The sequence below is a fragment of the Chlamydotis macqueenii genome, chromosome 3, assembly GCF_036417535.1.
Source record: "Chlamydotis macqueenii isolate bChlMac1 chromosome 3, bChlMac1.mat, whole genome shotgun sequence".
Lineage (NCBI taxonomy): Eukaryota > Metazoa > Chordata > Aves > Otidiformes > Otididae > Chlamydotis > Chlamydotis macqueenii.
The window spans coordinates 39,462,251-39,485,724 of NC_141558.1; the positions used below are offsets into that span (position 1 = coordinate 39,462,251).

A 23,474-nucleotide genomic window follows, 5' to 3' on the forward strand; every position below is an offset into this window, starting at 1 on the left:
ATCAGCTTGAATCTATGCTGTGGCAATATGTCAGGTACCTACAGAGTGACCATGATCCAGCGAATGAACTTTAAAACAACTGAAAAATCCCACTGATTTGTGAATGGAACTACATCTGAGCTCTCACTAAAAAATGCAACCATTTCTGCAGCTTCAGTTCATTCCTGCATTTGGTGAGGTACTGGTAGGCCTACAAGGGCCAAGTTCAGGGCTTCGATTAAGCAAATGCAACTCTACTCTCTTGACAAAACTGCACTTGCCTGTTGGAGACCTGATTCTGATCAAAGATCTTTGTACACCATGTTTATGTTGCTTTATTCGCATAACTGTACAGTGCGGCAAGATCTTTGAACAAACTTATTTTATAAAAGGGAATAGAAATATATATGGGTTATGACTGCAGGCTTACAAACAACAGAAAATACCTGAAAAACTCTCTGTTCTGCTATTGATCCAAAGCAATGCTGGAAACATTACTATGGCAACAATTCTTACCCAGTGGAAGAAGCATGCCATTATCTGTGCATAGGAACAAAACAAGAGGAGGCATTTTTCAGAACTGTTGCCCACCTCCCCTTGACCACTACAGATGTGCTGACCTTCTAGCATGAGCTCCTGCTGCAGGAGCTTTCAATGAGGTGTGACTTACAGAATTATTTATTGGCCCATGCACAGAGAATAAAGAAATTCTGTTGACCAACAGAGTCCTGTCACAGAAAACAGCACTGCATGGAACTCCTGTTTTCTAAGAGTATCAAACATCTTCCTTACATCGTTAACAACCTGGGTTATCGGTGTGATTAAAGAAGACAAGGCTGCTCTGGCTCACTGTAAATGTCGTCTATGTCATTTGACTGCACACCACTTGAACATTTCGCAGGTACAGTTATTAACTCAGAAAACTACAGAGTGTCTAATCTGGCCATGTTCCTACTGAGAATGAGTTCAGGCTAAAGTACAAATCTGTTGGCATTGTGGTAATGGTGTTATTTGGTCTAATAATTAGCAACTAGACTAATAAAATCAGCAAGAAATATTTTTGCATTATATGGCTAAATTGAAAGTCCACATCCCACACAGCCTGAAGGCAGGATTGACAGCTAATCATATTCCAGGTGTTTATAACACTTAAGAAGTTCTGTCTGCTGCACCAAGCTGCATCTCTCATCCCCAGCCTCACATATGGGTAATTCTAAGCAGTACTGCTACTCTGTTCACCATTTCTGACCCTGGGGAGGGGAGTGATACTGGCCACAAGTCCAGGCAGACTGTTCTTCCTGTAAGTGGCTGAGGAAAACGATTGTGTGGGCGATGGTGCCAAGCCAGGAGAGAAAAGGCGCAGCCTGAAAGAAAGATTCCAAATACACACTCCCACTGCAGAAACACTTTATGGCTGTCCTGAGGCTGGGGAGAAGAACAAGCAGCTGCAAGCTCTTGCCAAGTTGTTTGTTTGCCAGTCTTCTCTCTGGGCGGCCTGTGGCACAGCCAGCTGTGAGAGCAACACAAGTAGGTGGAACAGCTCTGCCCACTTGGGAGCTCACTACTGCTCCACCGAGCCACTGCACAGCACAAGCCAAGTGGATATTGCCCATTGCCATTAGTATTGTTAACTCTCTTCCAAAAAAAAACCCCAGAAAAATAAGGGGGGGTTAGAAAAAAATGAGAGACCACCTAGGCAGAAGATAGACTGTAGAAATAGACGAAGACTAACATCAAATAGCTGAAGTACCAGAAAGGAATGGAAAGAACATTGCTACTGTCTAGGAACATTGAGAAAATACAGAAAACACCATCCAGCTGTTTACTAGGTCCCTCCCTAAAAAGCAGAGTTCCTGCTTATTCTATAGAGATGGTAAAGATCTATTTAATCTAGAGAAGTATGTAGCCATGCCGTTCCTAGAAATTATTCATCTTTCCTTCATGGAAAATTCCTCCTGCATCCAATTGCAAACAGCCGCAGTGGCACAGAATATATGTGCACCTGTGTGTATATACAGGTATATATTACAGGTGCATACACTCAGATAGGCAAGTGTGTTGAAGATGTCTCGATGAAAGAAAAACTAGAATACACAACTATTTGGTCAATCTTTTTCCCTTCTCTAGAGACAGTCAGTTTTATTCAATATTGACTTTTTTTTTCTAGTTCTAGATGACTTTGGATCCTGAAGAAAGAGAAATAGGAGCTTGACATCATCAACTTTGACGGCTTCATGAACTTTATTGAATAAACGATGGTTCATTACCCATCAAACAGTATTTTCCCACTACTCCAGCTTTCTCTGTCTTCAACATCTTAGAGCCTCCTGAGTATTTTATAAAAGTAATAATCTTTCTTCTAGCCTTCAGAGAAGTAGCTTGATCAGTTCCAGGGATTTTCTTCCATATTTGCTATTGCACAAGTAAGAGCAGGTGTCCTGGGAAGAAATTATTAAGGAAAGGTTGAGTCAAAGAGATAAGATACACAGGTTGTCTCCAATGCAGGGAAAGCTCTCTTCATTTTCAGCTCCCATGAAAGTGAATTTCACACAGCTGAGGTCCAGCTCTGCACTCAGAAGCAACCTCCTGTGGGCTGCATTTCTTTATTTTGGGAAAATGCACTTGTTGATGGAAGTCATGCTCCTTGATGAGCAAGTTTTTGCCCAGATAGCTTGGGACATCAGTAGAGGCTTTCTGAACATCAAAGCGGTGACTACAACATGGCTTCTGTGTAAAATGTGGGAGCATCACTTGCAAACACTGGTTTTGGGCGGTGGGGACGCTCATTGCAAGCAGTTTCTTATATTGTCTACCTGCTGGCCCAGTGTTCCACTCGCAATCAGAACTATTGTCCAACATGCCGGTTATATAGGACCACCAGTTCCCTGTTCTGAATGCGGATGCATTTATTCGGTTTGCACAGCCCTGCTTTTCACAGGGCTCTGGCATATGGGGGGTTGACAGGTGCTGTGGAAAACCTAGGGTAAAATTTTAGGAAACGGGAGCCAGCCACAAAGATTTGAATATAAATCTGCCTTTTCTGGAGATTGGAGCAGCAAAAGCCTTAGTTGCAAATGCAAATGTTATTATTCAGGACCACCTTTAGCAGGTAGCCACAAAGTTTGGGTGCAAAGTTTGCCACCCACTTTGTTAGAAAGAGGGCCTTGCGTTCCAGCATGTGAATATGGCATTCCTCTCTCCAGTGTGTGGCAAATGAAGTGGACGCAAACTGCTCTTGCTCTGGTTGCCTGCTTCAAACTACCATCTCGGGACCCCTGGACCAGCCAGCCAGGCCGGGCGGGCATGGCGGCCTGGAGGCGGGAGCCCCCGACTGGGACAAGGCCTGGACCCGCGCCAGGCCCGAGCCCATTGTGACACAGACCTGGTCGTCGGGTGGCGCAATGGGCTGGGATGGTGGGCGGCGGGGAAGCTGGCCCTGCTCCAGACTCTGCTCCTGGGCTCGTTGGTGGCAGGCAGCAGCGTGGTGGTGGCGGATGCCCTGGGCACCGGTGGGGGCCCGCTTGTCCTCGCCACCTCTGGTCCCAGCCGCCCGCCATGGGGCCAGGGCCCTTCCTCGAGGGGTGTGGGTGGTGGTCTCCTCTCAGCCTCCTTATCTCCCCTTCCGGCTGCTCCCGCAGTTTTGGTGATTCCCACTCTAGCTGAGGGGAGTTTCCCCCTTCTCGCTCAGCTTCCCCCTCTGAAAGCTGAGGGCACAAGGCCGGGGTGCAGGGAGACTGGGTTTGGTGTGGCAGAGCAGATATTTTGCAGGGCTGCCCAGAGTCGTGCTTTCTGAGCAAGGCTTAATCACTGCCGGGATGTAACAATCTCTCCTGGGTGTCATCTGCAGGCAGTGGGAAGGTGTCAGAGTGTATTCAGTGCTTTATTAAGCCATGCAGCATCACGGGGGCCCTCCTGAAGGGAGAGGCTGGCGAGACGGGGAAAGCTCCAGATCTGGGGAAAACTCCAGATCTGCTCGTCACTCTCGTAGCCAAAAGTGTGGGCTCCGCTCCGGAGAGTCGGATACGTGCAAACCTCCCCGCCGTCTGTCCTCAAGCAAAGGAACCGCACAGGTTCGCAGCTGATGCATTGTCGAGTTGCCCATGGAGAGGTTTCCATCCTGGGAAGCGTGCGTCCCCTTAGCTGCCCCTTGAGGTGTCACTTTGGGGATGGACCAGTGCTGGTCCCCCCTTCCTCTGCACTTTGACCTTCAGGACCCTGTGAGTACTAAATCCACAATATATGGTAAGAATGAGATGCCCAGCTCAGGAGTGAGCGAGTTCCCCTGCGGTTCACAACCATGACTTCGACTGCTCTCTGTCAACGTTTTTAGTAGGACTTCTGTGGGCTTTTAAAGTGTTTTATCAAAATATTCTGCATGTATGCTGTGATGTGACTTGTAATTAAAATGGTGTATAATGGCAAAGATTTCTGTTCTACATTGGTTTTACAAGGCTTCCAAATGTAGAGAGGAATACAGACTGCCTTTGCTGTGCTGGTACTAATTGCAGTCCCCTGACAGGACTGTAAATGCAGTTCCTTAGCACAGTCTTATCTCAGCATGTGTGGGATTTACATATATAACTCCTATTAATGCTAATGGAAGCTATATACATAATTCTTTTTGCATAGGGCTGACACTATATTTTTATCTGAACCTGATGCAACTGGAACCAGCCATTTTATATAAGTAGAAAGATCTGTAGTTTCTTACCAGAAGCTTTCTTAACATTTTGGTTCATTTAAAATGTCTGGAGGAAATATAAGTAAAGGAAGCAACACAAAACTTTGTATCGTGATATTGGCATGGAAGGTTCATAAGATTCATATAACAAGCATTATGTTATCCAGAGGATTATCGATGAATCTGATCCTGATTCCCTTAAACTTTCCTTTTCTCACTTTTTTTTTTTTTTAATTTCATTAAATAAGAAGTCAGGATTGGTCATTCCCTATTAACTTGTTCATGTAGAATCAATCAGCTTTTAATGTTTAGATGTTTTGAGTATTTCAGTATTACAGTATCTTTTTTTGTTTAGAGCTATAGTCCATTCATCATTATGAATCTCTCACAAAAGAGCCATGTTGTGTGTTGTGCTGCTTCTGAAGCCAGAAGCATCCTGAAGGGGTATCATGGTTGATATCTTCACCTATAATGCTGAGAGAAGTTTGCTTTCACTGGTTAGGAAAGTGTCTCAACCTTCTATTAGTAATACTTGAAGTTTTGAGTCTCTTCTTGTTTCTGAAGCTTTTTCTTCACTTTTTTTTTTTTTTTAATTTGTGTCTGGATGGGAAATGGCAGCTTCTCCTTCAGATATGGTGACACCCTCCTGTGCCTACACTCAGCTTGTCACCTCAAAATTGAATTACAGTAATGCCTACTTTCAGGATAGAGGTTTGGGGCTTACTGTAAGCTGATAAGAATTGTCAGAAATCTATTCAGTTGAAAATTTACATCATCTGAAGCTTTCCTAGCCCTCCCTCCCATTCATTTTTGCATGCTTATGTTTATTCTGTGCAAGTGGACAAGTGCAACTCACATTGTACCAATTTGAAAACAGGTATTTTTAAACAGGACTGTATTTAGACTGTAGACAGGATCCTTAAGTTCTCATCCTCCTCTCTGCTGTGCTCTGGTAATTGTTGTTAGACAAGACTGTTGAATGACTGCCCCATTAATTTAAAAGAAGTTAAGGGAAACATGATGGGATATCCATGGTGGGGACCATCTTCTAAATAAATTGTTATTTTTTAAGGCTAATTAGAGATAGAGTTTGAGGATACACTAGTGGTTTTAAAGGTTGTCTCTGTTTTTATAGGATCTTAATCTTACCATTTTTTTCCCTTATGTTTTGGCTAAGATTGGATTTTTTATCATTCAACTGGATACTTAAGTTATTGTTTAAGGATTGCTGTGCATATTGTTCTGATGAGCACGGTTTATATGCTGAAGTAAGTGTCAAAACCATAGAGCCAGTTAGAGATAACAGAAGAATAAGATTTTGGTGGCTCATTCATAATGTTGGGAAAAAAGTTCAGTATCAGTGTCTCACTGAGGAGAATGCACCATGCTGCTGTAGCGTAAAACCTTTACAGTGGAGGAATAAAAGTTTTATGTTTGTATATCACTGACTGCAAGAGAAATGGATCCGTTCCTTTCAACCTGAGAAATTTAAAGTTTTGGATAGTGTGTGAAAAATGTAAATGTTACTCAGAGATTTAGTAGCAAGAAGTGATATATAAACTTGCATTGCTGCACAGAAATAACATTTTATAAACATAAATCTGTAATATAAAAAACTGAGAGCCAGTGAAAGCAAACTTTACGTTGTTAAGTATTTGTTATCAGAAAGAAATTATCTGAGTAGGCGGGACTGGCAGTGCAGACTTGTAATAACAGTCCTAGTGACTCTCTCTTTGCATTTGGAAGAACTGAAAACACCTATTGCTTATTTAATTAGTAATTTCCAAAGGAGCTTCACTAAGTTAGTTCCTCTATGGAACAGTTACTGTATCTCAGTATCCTTATAAACAAACATTCAAATTGCATGCTATTAGGAATAAAATATATAATCCAGATTTGAATCCCAGATGGAGATGAGAACCTTTTGCTTTTGTACATTCTGTGAAACTCATTCTGTAACCTCAAAGTACCATTAAAAAATGGAAGGAACCCAATCACAGTGATTAAAACCCCAGTACCTAATTAAAATACTGTACCTGGTTGACTCTTCTTTGCGCTGGCTGTCTAAACCTGACCTTGAAGTGTGATGGGGAGAAAATCATGTGGGAAGGCGTATATTAGCCAGAAGGAACAAGGAAATGAGTTAACTGAATATTGCTAAATAAAAATTTTTCTTAACTCTTTTCAGGGAAGAACTATGATTTGCATAGAACCTAGACACTGCACTTCCCAGAGCATTCAGTAGGCTAATTTAACATCATAGGCTGGTTTATAAGAAAAATTTAACATCATAGGCTGGTTTATAAGAAAAATACAGTTTTTCCTTTTAAAGAATAATCTTAAGATCTAAACATGAATGCTATTCACACTGGATTTTATGATACATTTTTCATAAATGTCTTGTTTTTCTCGTCTAGCTAGTGAAAGCAAAAATGTTGGCAAATTTCACATTTCAACTAAAAAGTAGTAAAGATTTCAAGGAGTGAGTTTCCTGTTTAGCCGGTATTTCCGCCTTGTCATTGTATTAGAGATCTAACTTTAGACTTTGTGTTCAGGTCTGAATGCCAGCGTGTCCACGGGATTAGAATTTGGAGTGTGCAGTTACATGTGGTAAGTAGCAAAGCAGATGAATAAAACATATTGTCATTTGTTTTTGGAAAAAAAAAAAGTGCTAACTGTAGCAATTTAGCAGTTGCAATTTGCTTGCCCCCATTCACCTCTCATTGATTTCAATTGCCAATAACTATAATTAACAAAAACAATCAGACTGATTGTCATTAGGAGTTTAGGTCAGATCTGTTGTTTTATTAATTTCACAGCCTGCAAGCTCCTATTTTAAACCAGTTCCCTATGTTTATTGGCACATGAGCTGCCTTCCCCAAAGTAACAATTTTCGCTATTTGTGAACATCTGTGAGATGTTCAGAAGATGAAAGATCTTCTGATGCTTCTCACAGATGTCTTCCCACATACAATATTGCCAAAAAATTGCTTGCCTGCAGTAGCCTGTTCTGTATTCCACATTTATACAATTTATAAATTGTGGAATGGAGAGGAGAGGTATCATTCTGGAGTGGGAAGGGAGAGAGGAAAAATGAGATGAGCCTTAAGAAGACATTACTGCATTTAGGGTGATGATAGAAACTGCTCTGAGATGGTAATTCTATTGCTTAGGAAGCAGTCTTGAATCAGAAATGCTCCTGATTTTTTTTCTGAACAAATTCAGCTTCTCATAAGACCACAGCAAAAAGAAAGAGAAGTCAGTTTTTGCCCTTATCACTTTGATATTTTCTAGAGTATCCCCCTTTTTTTTCCCACTTTGTCATATTTCCAATGATGGAACTTCCTTGATTCCCTCCTATTTCACATTTTAGGAAATTATGGGTTTAGGAGATTTTTTTTTTTTTGCTTCCACATACTCTAATATTTCTCTTTCTTCACTTCATGATTTCGAATCTACTTGTATGTTCTGTATACTGATGCCATATATGTATCCCCATGCTCTTAAGAACCTACTTGCTCTGATGCACGCATCTTTTAGATACTAAGAAATTGCTCCTTATGTCCCTTCCCTCTAACAGATGTCTCAAATGTTCCATATTTCCAGGGAATTTCACTAAATTTTGTCTCAGTTTTATCTTTGATCTCTCAGAGTTGATGTTGTGGTGGGTTGACCCTGGCTGGACACCAGATGCCCACCAAGCTGTTCTATCACTCCCCTCCTCAGCTGGACAAGGGGAGAAAATAAAATGAAAAAGTGGTGGGCTGAGATGAGGGCAGTTTAATAAAGAAAAGCAAAGGCTATGCACAGAAGCAAAGAAAAGAAACAAACAAACAAAATTATTCCCTACCTCCCATTAGCACATGATGTCCAACCGCTTTCTGGGGCCTCAGTATGTGTAGTGGTTGCTTTGGAAGAAAAACACCTTGATAAAAATGCCCCCCACCCTGCTTTCTCTTAGCTTCTATTGCTGAGCAAGACATATGGTATGGAATATCCCTTTGGTCAGTTTGGGTCAGCTGTCCTGGCTGTGTCTCCTTCCAGCATTTTGCCCACCCTCAGCCTAGTGGCCTTTGCGGGTGTGGGGTGTGAGACAGCCTTGATGCTGTGGGAGCACTGCTCAGCAGTAGCCAAAACATCGTTGTGTTGTCAACACCATTCCAACTGCAAATACAAAGCACAGCACTATGAGGGCTGCTATGAGGAAAGTTAATTCCATCCCGACTAGACCCAATACAGAATGTTTAACTCCTTTAATACTGAAAATTATGTAGTCTTACTGAAGAATCAGGAAAGGGAAGCTCTAACAAAAAAGAAAAGAGCGTAGTCTCATATGTGACATTGTCTCGTATCTGGAGTTCAGATCACATTTGTAGCCTTCATTCTGGTCTAGGCTGTTCGATGCATGGCATGTTTATCTGTTGAAAGTCTGAAAGGTGGCTTCTTGGTTCTTCCAGTAAAACTGTAAGTCCTTTGTCTCCTTCATGTTCCTTCTTGTTCCCTAGATTCATCTATCTAGCCCTTTATATTTCTCACTTTCTGAACTGACTCAGTTTTCTTTATTTCTTCCCAGTAATGCTGTGGCTCATATCCATTGCTCCTCTAGTCATAGTCCAGGCTTACAGAGACATTAAAGCATAGTTAAAGCATATGTTAATCATGTCTTGCCATACCTGCCTCAAATTTGCCTTAGTCTCTTTGTGTTCTAATTGTTTTGGCCACTCTTACCTCTAACTTTCTCTCATAACTGATGTTTTTGTATTGCTAAGTATTCAGTTCTTTGTGGATCATCCCTCTTCACTGTCCTCCCTCCACCAGTCTACTAATTTATATTTCTCTAGGGTGAATTTCATTTGGGTAATTAATTTTTACTGCATTGTGGCCAGTTTTCCATTAGGTTAACTCATATGACTTGTTGAAGTTAAAACTTCATTTGTCAGAGCATCTCAGTAGACTGATTTCATCAGCACTGGCAGCTGCTAAGAAGAGAGAGGAAAAGGAAACATGGGAATGAAAGAAAAAGCTGTCGAAAAGGAAGAGGCAGAGGAGTACCAAAAGAACTTGCAGGTCTAATTAAAAGAGCTTTTTTTCATCAAGCCTTTGAGTATGATATACTTTTCAAATTTTATTATTCCCATAGATAAGACATGGCGAAATTTTTCCTGATGAATGTGACTAGAGCCAGCTCAGCACCTAGATTTTATAAAGCCAGCCTTCTGGCTTTTCACAGGTTTCCTGTCTTTTTTTCTTAGCTAAAGAACCCTACATGGTACTGAAGAAAGAGGAATGCGTTTAATATAAGTGTCAGTTCACTGCCATTTACACCTCTGTCTCTGCATCCATGAGATGAGACATTCTCTGGAGTAGAGAACGATCTTCATTTTGTGTCATTTTCAGTAAGCGATGTTGTGTCCCCTCTGTCACTTGAAGTACCGTTTCACGAGTTACATGACATCTCTGAAACATTCTGAAATCCATTGGTTTATATAATACACATTTAAGGAAGGCAGATGCAATATTCAAAACAATTTCCTATTTATTATTCTACTGCAAGGCGGAGTCTAACTCTCCTCTTTCCGTGCCTACTAGTAAACAAAATGCTTCTGGAAAAATGGCAAAACCTTCAGTGTTTACTGGGCCTAAACATTATTCCTGCCTCCCCCACAAGCTATGTCATTCCAATGAACTGTGTACACACTGTTTGGCAAAAACAATTACAGCACTTGTTTTGAATTTGTTCATAATTGTTAAAATGAGGATGTTCCCATTGAAATCCTGATAGTGAGAGTGAACCTTTTCTTTGCTTCCTTGAACACTGTGTGGGAATTTTCCTTAACTTTAGACATACGTGTGGTAGGTTACCTCCTCTTCTTTGTCTTCAGTAAGACCCTCTGTGTTGCAGGTGGAGTCCTGGTGGTCAACACTTGATTTCACCTGTTTCTCAGGAAAAGCCCTATGTTACTGAGAACCAGCCTCTGCGCTCTGTCAGGCTTCATTTTGGAGGCCGTTGGGTGGTATTCCTGTGTCACTCATTGTTGGTCACTGTTAGGTAACTTCAGACTCCCCAGTCCTAGTCCCAGGAGGTTTTTAGTTCCTTCAGTTTCTGTTGACCTTGGTGGGAGTTGAAGACACTCAGACAGTCACAAGACTGGAGGCAGACTGAGTTGGCAGTCTGCACAGTATTCTCTGTGCCATCTGATTCGAGCATTTAAAGGCCAGGAGCCTGAATGCTTTGATATTTAAAGTGAATTAACTGTTTTGCAGAACATATATTAGTTTCATTTAAAATTCTTTTTCTGTAAGAAAAGTTTTTAATTCATTTTGAATTATTTCTCTGACACATGATTCTAAGAATCTGGCTCCCTACAGTGCAGAGTTTAACAGAAGTAGATGTTGTCTTGAAATCTTAGATACCAACATGGGATAGCTTTAGCAGGCATTCTGAGATCGGTTTTGCTTGGTATTTAGTAGATACATCCAGGATGTATTAACATCCAGGATAAAGAAAGAGAAAGCAAAAACAGAGTTTGAAGGAAATTAAGAAATACGGTTTGAAGGAAATGAAGAAACACAGAGTGAAAGGGTTTGTTTTTTTTCCCCCAAAGGAATTGGCATTCGAGAAATTAAGTTATCCAGTGGATGCCCTGGGACTGAAGCAAAATGTATTGTCCGTGTAGAGGAATGCTGGGGGCCAGTAGACTGTGGTTGTAGGTAGAATATTATGATACAGTAATCTAGAGCAAATAAATTGATTCAAAGGAAACATTCTTATTCTCTGTTAGTGTGGTGGAAGTGGAATGAAGTGATTGCATTTCACCTTCTGATTACCCTGTTAAGGAATCCAGTAATGTTTCAGATCTCATTTATGTACTGATGTGCATTTGATTTCAAGTCCCTGTAAAACACATTTTTTTCTGCTATGTGCTTTGTTTCAGGCATTAGACCACGCAAAAACTATTTGAAGTAATTTTACAGGAAAGGATAATTTCCAAGTAATATTCTGTGGCTTGAGGAATTATGAACTTTATGATCTGTATGGAGATGTTTCATATAGTTGATGATGTACCTAATAAAAATTCCTCCTATAGGGGGAATACCAATTTCTGAGGGCCTTGCCTGTGTGAAGATGACTTGTGTTTATATGCCTCCTGAAAATCAATTTAAATACATTTGGAAGGTGTTGATTCCAAACAAGGTGAGTAAATGAACCCCACTTTGTGCAGAAAAATTGCACACTGCATGCATTTACCACATGCTCCAGGTGAATTGTACAGACTTCTGGGCAGATGATTTCTTTTGCTATCGTAATGCAAACAACCCCTGATTTCTCACTGGTGAGTTGGTAATACAAGGACTCACATGGCTTTGCTCCTTTATGCAGCTTCAATTTCCTGTTTATGTGAGGGAAACAGTAATTTGAGAGAGTAACGTTTACTGTTATTTTGGAAAAATGAGGCATAGTGACTGGTGACTGCATACATGTGAACAAGTCACAACCACGTTGCCCTTCCCAGTATTTCAAGTAGGAGGTGCTGAAGAGACGGGAGGAATTTTCGGAGAGGTCAAGAGATCCTAACAGCTTGAAAACTGTTGGAGTAGAATAAGCACTTTTCTGTGTGTCTGACACAGTGCAACTCGAATTGCAGATCTATTTGAAAAGAGTTTTGGAAAGTTTTCCTTTTGCACACGGCTAGACAGCACACGTTCTTCCCAATGATTCAGCTATTGTGGAAGTTTGCAGAGGTACCCATTCAGTTACTTTCCAGTGTGAAACTCAAGAAAATGGAAATATAATTGCCTCTGTAAAATACACAGTTTACGCAGCAACTGGTAAGCTTATGGAGACACTTGCAGTCTTCTAGTGATATGGCCTCGTGTTTTTTATGTAGTGCTCAATCTTCGTAAGATTGCGTGTCACCAGTAGTATATAGGCAGGAGCTTGTGCTCTGTGGTAATGACTGTCGTGAAATGCAGGCCAGTAAAAGAGACATATAAAAGGAAATGACAGAATGGCAATGAAGAGGTTCCTTGTGGTAGGAATGAGTATTTTCTTTATCCTTTGTAAAAATTCAAGCAAAAATAAGGAGGTTTTCCTATTACTTGCTTATTTTTTTACTGCACCCAGGTTAGACTTCTTTTTGTCTCACTAAGCCACGTAGCACCAGCAGCATGACTTCTACAGTTAAATCTCCTTTTCACTTCAATACTGAAGCTGGAAAACAACCTTTTGGGGTTTTTCTTCTAGCAGCCATCTGGAATTGGCTTATACACAATGGATTTTGCAAAGTTTAACATTAAAAAGACTACATCATATAACAGGTTCCTTTGTATTACCCTTCTCACCTCCTCTGCTAATGGAATTTTTGCTGGCTTCATCAGGAAAGGTAGCAGTGTGCCAATTTTCTCAAACCATGAGAACAGCCGTGCAGAAACTCCCATCTTTCCTAATCAGAGAAAGGGTGAAAGTGCCTTGCTCATTGAAATTTAAAGTTCTTCCTGAAATAATGTAGAATCAGGCCTTGTGCAAAATTATGGCAGACTAGAAAGAAAGAAATACTTGGAGATACCCTGCCCCATGTTTCTCTCCTCCATGTTTTTTACCTAGGTAAAACTGTCTGGTCTGGGAATCCTGTTTTTTTTTCCTATTTTTTTCAGTAAAATAGGCTATTTCCTTTATCTCTATTGAGGTCCTTTCTGCCATTGTACAGTAACATGGAATTTGTTTATTCATTTTCTAAATCCATCTGGCAGTCACAAAACACCCAAAGCTTTTTTTTTTTTCCTTCTTCCACTATTCAGTCTCTACATTCCTTTTTGTACAAAGGAAGCTTCCTTTTTGAGACCTGAATTAGCAGAGCACATAATCTGTTTTAGGCTTAAGCATGCAAATGGTCCCATTGACTTGAGTCGGTGAGTCATCAGACTCACACGCTTGTATCTAAGCTGTGACTGAATAGTTTTGGTAAAAAGTGGTTGGATGAAACCGACCCAACAGACATACCCACTGAACTTCTTACAAGGATTGAGACTTATTGGTTCAGAAAATATTTATGACTATACAGAAATCCAAGGAAGACAAGCTCTAACATTTATTAAGTAGCTTAAATGGTTCTGCTTAGAATCATAGAATAGTTAGGGTTGGAAGGGACCTTGAAAGGTCATTTAGTCCAACCTCCCTGCAAGGAACGGGGACATCTCCAACCCGATCAGGTTGCTCAGAGCCCTGTCCAACCTGGCCTTGAATGTTTCCAGGGATGGCGCATCTACCACCTCTCTGATCTTAGTGCCAGATCAGTATCCTTTGGCGTGGTACATAGGTGTGTAGATGCCCAAAGGAATTTCTGGGCTTTGCTTCCCTGGGAGTGACATTGTTTATACCTTAGAAATTATTAACTCTTAATGAGATACATGGAAGAAGTTACCAGCTGAGGTTTTGATTGAGTATGTACCAGGACTTTCATTGCACAGATCTAGTTTTGCTCTCTGTGGATGGTCAGAAGTCTAGCCAGATCAGAAGATGGCATTTACTTTTCCAACACAATCAGGAGGAGATGAGAAAGATTCTTCTGACAGCATCAATAGATGCAGTAAGACTCCTTGTGTTTGGATCCAGATTTTCTTAGCTGCTGCCTTGTATTTTGCAGAGCTGCTCTGTTCTCTGGGAGCATGTCTTGCTGGGTAGTTAGACTTTGGAAAGGACTAACGTTTCTGCCCATGGTACAATGCTGCCTTTCACAGTTCCTCATTAAAAGACTTTTTGAAATGAGGGTTGAGGAATTTGAGACAACTTTATCATCCCTGTCAAGCAAGATGGTTTCTCTGCCTACTCCAGAAAATCTAAGTCTTTCTGTTGAGCAAACATCTTTTTCTTTGCCATTTCTCTATCTGGTCACCAAGCTGAAACATAAAGAAGGGCAGAATTACAAAATCAGTATCAGAAATAGGACAAAAATCTCCTTTTTCAGGTAATCTGCAGGACTGAACTGGATTTTCTTCCCACGTTCAAAAGTGGCCACAGAGATTTCTAGTCAGTGTGAGTGGGGTGGGTGTGATGGGGTGGCCCTGGCTGGGTGCCAGTCCACCCAGGCACGTGGCTCTGGTTGGAGCCGGCTGGAACGGGCCATGTCCGGCCTGGGGCAGGCCCAACTGCTCCTCAAAGAGGCCACCCTGCCAGCCCCTCACTGTCTGGGCACACAGAGCCAGTACCACCAGCCAAGCTGTCTGTGAGGAGAGGATCTCGTATAGATTTTGGGAGATGTCTCTGGACCAGCTGAAAGGGCAAATCAATTTCAGTCAGGAAAAGAGCGAGTCCTTTCTATTACCTCCTAAATTACTATTTTTTTTTTTTAAATCCAGATGAGGCGATTCTGACCATCTCTCTGCCTCACTCAGGTCAATAAGCTTAAATTTGTATATTTTGTCTTTCTTATCACCTAGATTGCTCCTTTCACTGTTGCACAGAGACACATTTCTTCATGCTAGAGCTACAGAATGGGGCAGGGAAGTAGAAATGAGTTTGCTCCATGGCTGGCCCTTCTTCTTGGTGCCTTCCTAGAGAGAAAGCCTTGAAGTCATCAACGGAGCTAAAAATTATCAAAGCAGCCGATAAGGGGCAAATGTGTTTGCTTTTGTCTCATCCTTCTTCATCTTTCCAGCACTCTGATGTTTCACCCATGTGAACAGCAGCGGCCAGGTTCAGCAACACCGTCTGCAGGCCTGGCCCCAAAACCGCCATTTGAAAATAAGTAGCGTGAGACTTTCTGCTTCAGATCTTGGGGCATGTGAGGTGGGAGAAAGGCAGGACGTGCTGCAAAAGGGCAGACAAAACCTTGCAGAAATATTTGTGTATTTGCCATGTGACAAAACTTCTTGTGAGTTAATTTTAAATCTATGCACGGAGAAGTTCCATGTGTCCTTTACCAGTGATCACTGTGCTTTTCAGAGACCTTTTGATGAACAATCGTTATGACCTTTTTGCATAAGTGAGTGTTCTTTAGTAATTTGGCTCATCCTTTTGTTTTCAGAACTGTTCAGACCTATGGGTTCTCTTTGTCTTTTATAGCAAAAGAAACATAACAGGGGAAAAAAAAAAGAGTATTTCATCTTCATCAAAATTATTGGATAAGGATCAGAGGAAAGGCCTGTAGGGGTGACATCGTGGTGGGGGTCTGTTATAGACCGCCTAATCAGGATGAAGAGAAGAACGAGGCATTCTATGAGCAGCTTGAGCGAGTCGCGCGATTGCCAACACTCGTTCTCGTGGGAGACTTCAACTTCCCTGATATATGCTGGGAATATCATACAGCGCAGAGGAAACAGTCCAAAAGGTTCCTAGAGGGTGTGGAAGATAGTTTCCTTATGCAGCTGGTATGAGAGCCTACCAGGGGTGGTGCCCTGATTGACCTACTCCTTACCAACAGAAAAGGACTGGTGGGAGACGTGAAGGTTGGGCACTGTCTTGGGCAGAGGACCATGAAATTGTAGAATTCTCTATTCTTGGAGATGTCAGAAGGATGACTAGCAGAACGGCTATCCTGAACTTCAAGAGGGCGGACTTTGACTTGTTCAGGACGCTTGTTGCGAGGGTCCCTTGGGAGTCGCTCCTTAAGAGTAAAGAGGTCCAGGAAGCCTGGACGCTCCTCAAGATGGAGATCTTAAAGGCACAAGAACAGGCCATTCCTGAATGCCATAAGGCGAGCCGTAGGGGAAGAAGACCGGTGTGGATGAACCGGGAACTATTGTTGAGGCTCCGGAAGAAAAAGAGAGTCTATGTCCTCTGGAAGAAGGGACAGGCTACTTGAGGAGATTACAAAGAAGTTTCTAAGGTATGCAGGGAGGAAGTTAGGAAGGCAAAAGCTCAGCATGAACTCAGATTGGCCACTGCAGTAAAAGAGAACAAGAAATCCTTTTACAATATATCAGTGGTAAGAGAAGAAACAAGGAGAATTTACACCCTTTACTTGACGCAGCGGGGAACGTGACCACTGAGGATAAGGAGAAGGCTGAGGTCCTCAACGCCTTCTTTACTTCTGCCTTTAATAGGCAGATCAGTTATCCTCAGTGGACTTTATGCCCTAATCTAGAAGTCTGGGATGCCAGGCCGAGTACACCCCCTGTGGTACTGGTGGAGACAGTTAGAGAACTCCTCCTCCATCTGGACTGCGACAAGTCTATGGGACCAGACAGGCTCCATCCTAGGGTGCTAAGGGAGTTGGTGGGGGTGATTGCCGAGCCGCTCTCGGCCATGTACCAGCGGTCCTGGTTATCTGGGGAGGTCCCGGAAGATTGGAGGCTTGCCAATGTGACTCCCATCTACAAGAAGGGCCGTAAGGAGGATCCGGGGAACTACAGGCCTGTCAGCCTGACCTCAGTACCCGGGAAAGTTATGGAGCAAATCATCTTGGGTGAGATCACTCGGCATATGTGTGGTATCCAGGGGATCAGGCCCAGCCAGCATGGGTTCACGAAAGGCAGGTCGTGCTTGACCAACCTCATTTCCTTTTACGACTGGGTGACCAGACTGGTGGATGAGGGAAAGGCTGTTGATGTAGTCTACCTGGACTTCAGCAAAGCCTTTGACACGGTCTCTCACAGTATTCTCCTAGGGAAACTGGCTGCCCATGGACTGGGTAGGTATACCCTTCTTTGGATAAAGAACTGGCTAGGGAGCCGTGCCCAGCGGGTAGTAGTTAATGGAGTCAAGTCCAGCTGGCAGCCTGTTACAAGCGGTGTCCCCCAGGGGTCGGTACTTGGGCCCATCTTGTTCAATATCTTTATTGATGACCTAGAGGAGGGGATTGAGTGTACCCTCAGTAAGTTTGCAGATGACACCAAGTTGGGTGGTGGTGTTGATCTGCCTGAGGGTAGGGAGGCCCTTCAGAGGGATCTGGATAGGCTGGATCGCTGGGCTGAGCTGAATGGGATGAGGTTCAACAAGGCCAAGTGTCGGGTCCTGCACTTTGGCCACAATAACCCCATGCAGCGCTATAGGCTCGGAGCTGAGTGGCTGGAGGACTGTGAAGAGGAAAGGGACCTGGGGGTGTTGGTTGATGCTCAGCTGAACATGAGCCGACAGTGTGCCCAGGTGGCCAAGAGGGCCAATGGCATCCTGGCCTGCATTAGAAATAGTGTGGCCAGCAGGAGCAGGGAGGTAATCATCCCCCTGTATTCAGCGCTGGTGAGGCCGCACCTTGAGTATTGTGTTCAGTTTTGGGCCCCTCACTACAAGAAAGACATTGAAGCCCTGGAACGTGTCCAGAGAAGGGCAACAAAGCTGGTGAGGGGTCTGGAGCACAAGTCTTATGAGGAGCAGCTGAGAGAGTTGGGATTGTTTAGTCTGGAGAAGAGGAGGCTCAGGGGAGATCTCATTGCACTCTGTAGCTTCCTGAAGGCAGGTTGTGATGAGCAGGGGTTTGGCCTCTTCTCCCAGGCAACAAGCAGGACCCGAGGAAATGGCCACAAGTTGTACCAGAGGAGGTTTAGATTGGACGTGAGGAAAAACTTTTTCTCCCAAAGAGTGGTCAGGCACTGGAATGGCCTGCCCAGGGAGGTGGTGGAGTCGCCGTCCCTGGCAGTGTTCAAGAGGCGGCTTGATGAGGAGCTACAAGATATAGTTTAGTAGCTGTGGCAGCAATGGTAGTGGGAAGACGGTTGGACTAGATGATCTTATAGGTCCCATCCAACCACGTGATTCTATGATTCTATGATTCTATTGAGATTTCTGCAAGGAAAATCCCATATTTTAATAACTGCCATTTCTAGATGTCCTTGTTACTAAATCACTACCCTGAAACACTGAAGGGTGTTGTTTCACACTCCCGCCAGTTGCGTTGTTTGGTGTTTTGTGAAGAATTTGGAGGTGAAAGGCAGTTTATTCATATTTACTAATAACAGTCCTGTGAGGAGGGAGGACTCTGCAAGGGAGGAATATGACAGCAGGGAATGGTCCTCATTAGGATGCTATGTGAAGGGTGTCAGCCTCCTGAGATCCCAGCTGTGCTCCAAGCTCCACACTTCTCATGGGTGAGGGAGCGAGCTGGGGTGTGTGTCTGATGGCACTTCTCCAGAGAAGATGGAGGCAATAGCATTTCTGTGTCTCAGAGATCGTTGTAGCCCCCATCTCTCTTCAGTTCATTTCCTGCTGATGACTTCAGTGCCAGAGCTTCCTTGAAAGAGAAAAGTCACATCTCTCTAACCATCTACTGTACAAACATAATCAGCATGGCCATGTTGTCCTTACACTTGCACAGAAATTAAATGGGGAATCCCAGTACTCAAGATTAACAGCCTGGATCTCCTCTGTGTCTATGTTATCCTGCTCCCCCATGAGCATATATCCATCCATTTTTAATACTTAGAAAAAGGCTTATAGATAATCTAGAAGGGAAAGGAAAAAGCTATGCATCACCATTATATTAAGGAGGGAAAAAACAGTCTACAGAGGCAAAATCTCATTCCTCTTTGCCAAACTGATACGTACTTTCTGGATCCAAAAACGCGTGGAAAGAACTATTGGCTGCTGGACTGTATAAACAACTGGTCGAGCATCTGCTTGTAGATGGAGCATTGCTGTACGGTCAACATTGTGGTCTAGGAGGAACTCCATCTTGGTAAAAAACCCAGAGGAAGAGGAGGATGAAGTGGAAAACTGCTGCTGGCAGAAGGAGTGGGCTTCCTTTTGACAGAAATGGTGCTGAAAAAGCAAGTGTTCAATTTTCTTGATGTATATGATTTACAGTATTGTGAATCTCTCTCTTACTGAAGAAATGACTGAATAGAATGCAGAGACAGAATTTGTATTGCTGATATTTCTGGAAGGAAATGCTAGTAGTGGCAATTGGTGCTTCTGAATGTATTTGAATTTAAGCAAATTAAAGGGGAGATGCTTTCCTGAGGGCTGAGGATAGTCCAGAGATGCACTGCACTGCAGAGAAATCAAAGCAGCTTTGTTGAACTGTGGTATACAATGCAAATACGGTTGCTGGGCCACACCGCAGCAGAGTGTGTGCTGCTGTCCTGCTCTGGTGCTTGGTGTGAGGCAGGTGTGAGATGTATCTCTTTTGTCCCAAATAAGACAGCAGGAAGTTTCTAAGGTCCTATTGTTCTGATGGCACAAAGAAGGCACAAAAGCTGTCAAGCTGGTAATGGCCATACAGATGTCACTTTTGGTTTCCTTTAATCCAGCCTGTTGTCCCCGCATTGGCATAGCACACAGTGACCAGGGTGGAGGCAGTGTGTGGTGCTTCAGCCATTTGAGCTGTTGGAAAGGCTTCCATAAGCCATGACCAGCACACTCTGGGGTTTCTGCCACAGGGCTGGCCTCAAATCAGCAAGCCCTGGTGGAAGCTAAATATTAAATCTGAGTATTCCTTCTTTTCCTTCCTTCCTGCCTGGTTCTGACTTGCACAAATAAATGGATCTTCATAGTTTGGATCCAATAGTGCCTACAATCTAACTGCAGTATCCCAAGCCTTGCATTTCATTTAAGTGCATTCCTTTTTTCAGTTAAGATGAATATAAATGAGCAACAGGTGAAGTGAGAGTGCAAGCTTTTGGTATAGTCGGAGACTATCTGCTGGAGACTGTCAGGCATGTTACCAGTCTCTTTTTTTGTTTGTAGAACCCTAGAAAATTTCCAGTAGAGGTGCACCCAATTTTAGGATTTTTTTTTTTACAATGTAGTTGTGGATTATATATGATAGTGATTTTCTTCATCATTCTTTATAGTGAAGTAGTCTACAGACCAACAGTGGGTTGTAGACTTCAAGTTGAAAGGGATTGGACTAGACTTCACATTATTCAAAACCAAATAGTTCTTCCTACTTTTACTAAGCTAAATGGACTTTTTAAAAAGTTGGTGTAAATACATCTTTATAACCTTAAGTGTAAGCTGAAGATGGCTTTAAGGCATATTCTGACTGTGGCAAAATTCTCACTGACTAATTGGGAGTGTTGCTTGGATGTTAGGAGTGCTGTCAGGGGCTTAAAAGTGCACCTGATGTGAATCAGTCTTTGCTTGTTGTAAACCAGCTTATTGGGAAGCGGCTTTTCTGTCTGCTTCCTGCCTGCATCTTAAATACGTGTGTCTACTTGGAAGTCATCCCCTCTGTATTATCAGGTTGTCTCTTGGGCAGTCCTGGTTCTCAACTATTGGAAGAATTTCTTGCCTAGGAAAAAAAACGAGTAGATTAGCAGTGGATGACATAAAACTTGCTTTTCTCTACAGCAGTCTCCTGTTACAGCCTGTAAGCAGAGGTATTTTTAGAGCTCTAAATTCATAGCTTGCCAAGCGGGAAATACATTACATTAATGAAATTGCAAAATCAAAGATAATTTTCATTAACTGCCATGCCCCGCAACTGCATGTAATTCTGAAAAGACACAGTCCAGTCAGTGAAGTGAATTAGTCCAAAAGCAGTTAGCTCTACACTGTATAGAAACTCCAGAATTTGGACTTACTATGTATGATATTCTCAGCCCGTTCACCATTCTTACCTGTCCTGTATCTTGCAGAAAGATCAGGGGAATCCTATAGATGAGCTGTGGTTTAAGAATATAAAAACGAAAATTCTATGATCCAGGAGAATGAAACTCAAATGATGTGATGGAAGAGTTGCTTAGATACTAGAGGGATGACAGTGGCACAGGACCTTATATAGAAGTAGAAATGAAATAAATAGAAATAGAAATAGAAATGGTTTTCCTGCAGTCATTCTGCTACACAGAATTCCTACCAGTGTGAACATGAATTTTGCATACCAGCCAGCAATGAGATAGCACCTTATAGTTTTAGAAACTATATGAGAGAAAATGAAAGAGAAATTTGGGTTGGCTTGTGTAAAATTGTCAAAGCTGGAGGGATCTGGGAAGATGTCTGATGATTCATTGGTTTGATTGAATGTGGTTGGCAAATAAGGCCAACTAAATTTCAGAACAAGGTGACTGGGTTTGATTTTCAGGCGTTTCTTTATCCAGTGTCAAAAAAACAGATGGGGGAAGTTGGTTTAACATCTTCATCATTTTCCACTCTTCCTGGGTTGCTTGTTAGAGTCATCTCCTAACTAGTACATCTGGTCTTAGAGAAATAGCCTAAATAATGGTAGGGCCCTAATTTCCCCATTTCCTTAGGGGAATGGTTGAACAGGCTGCAGCACTACAAAATAAGTTTTTACTTTATATCCTTGCTACATTTTTCATTTCTCAGCTTCATGCAACTGCTCCTCAATCTGCGTTTCTGGGCCATGCAGAGCAACTCCCTTCCATGCTCTGGTGGCTATTTGCTTTAAATAAAGGCTTTGCAGACCTAGATAGAGACAGGGAACTGAAAAGCAGCACTTGAGTCCTTGAATCTGGTCTTTTGTTAGCATACTCTCTTTTGACTTCATTGTTATCATTATTATTGAAGCAATTGCCACAGTTAGAATTCTCCTGTAGCACAGTGGTACCTTGGTGCCTCAGCCCTGGGTGATGGAGCACCTGGTACCAGGCACAGAACAAAGAAGCCAGCCTGCCTCAAGTTGCAGATAGCGTGTGCTGACACTTCTGTCTTTATCGTTCACGTATTTTACATGGATGTGTCTTGAAATCTTACATTAAAGCACTTCTTAAAGCAAAAATATTGTTATATTAGTCACTTTCAACACGTACCAAATCGATACTTTCCCCTCTCTTTAATTTTTTCCTTATCTTTCGGAATTGCAGTTCTTTCGTTTCACGGCTCTTAAGTGACATGTATCCTGCTCCATATGCCTTGATCTCTATTTCTTTGCATCTCCCTTCATTAGATATGCCTTTGCGAAGAAGGTGTATATATTTATAAACTTTGGCTGATACAGTAAAGGTCTGAATGTTGTGAAAGATGTCAGATAGCAAATAATCAAGCTCTGCTCCTTTCCAGTTCTATGCATCAGATGAAATGCCTGATTAATTTGAAAATTTGAACATAATAATGACTATGTATTTTTTTCCTCCAGAAATGCAAACAAAAAAATCAAGGAGAATAGAAACAGGGCAGTCAAGGAGAACAATGACAGATGTCATTCTGGTCTTTTGCCTGGTAACTGGAATCATTGTGACTGCTGGTGTGATCTTTGCCATGATCTTTATGATTCTTCACTGATAGGTGGACAGCAGACAATGTGATTTATGTTTTATTTGATAAAAATATGACATTACTGATGACAAACATGACCTGGGGTGAACTATTTAAGTTTCTCTGTAGTCTAATATTTGTGTTGCCAGTACAGAAAAAAAAAAAACAAATTTTTGGAGACTGTAAAAAAGTACTTTGCAAAGCAGTTACAGTGACTGTGGATCGGAGGAGAATGATTCAGAGCAATTTATGTAAACCTACTTAAAGGTATGTTTTTGTTTAATTCTTTTTTCCATTTCAGGGCTGCTGTAACGTCTATTTGGCAATCAAAATCTGGGCAAGATAACCAAGACAAGAAACTGGCCAACAAAAGATCACTGTGTAACAAGGAATAAATAAATAGTTCCCCCCTCCTTAGGGTCCACATCGGCCTTTCGAGGAATTGGAGTCTCTGCATCTACAGCTACAGTGTTCTCACCATCTGCATTAGCCACAGTGCAAGACGTGGCAGAGCCCTCACTCACAGAGGATGAAGTACATAAGTCCCTCCAGCACTTGCATAATGAAAAGAATTAGAAAAAAAATATTAGATTACATAGGAATATGATATAAAGAAGATTTAAAATATGTTTGAAATAATGGTTTTAAGAAGCACTTTTTACAGTTCATTCACTGTCTTGGACTACTGAACTTTAAAGAAAATGGGTAAAAATACTTCTATTT

The 23,474-nt window shown here is 42.2% G+C and overlaps 1 protein-coding gene across 1 annotated transcript; it reads left to right on the plus strand.

The window, feature by feature from the left end:
* The first annotated feature begins 4,637 nt into the window (after positions 1-4,637).
* Positions 4,638-23,146, plus strand: SPACA1 (sperm acrosome associated 1). Its single transcript, XM_086743419.1, has 8 exons — positions 4,638-4,660; positions 7,214-7,270; positions 8,418-8,419; positions 11,266-11,367; positions 11,749-11,855; positions 12,355-12,490; positions 22,633-22,774; positions 23,050-23,146. The coding sequence occupies exons 1-8, from the start codon at positions 4,638-4,640 to the stop codon at positions 23,144-23,146; spliced, it is 666 nt and encodes a 221-aa protein (XP_086599545.1).
* The last annotated feature ends 328 nt before the right edge of the window (positions 23,147-23,474 follow it).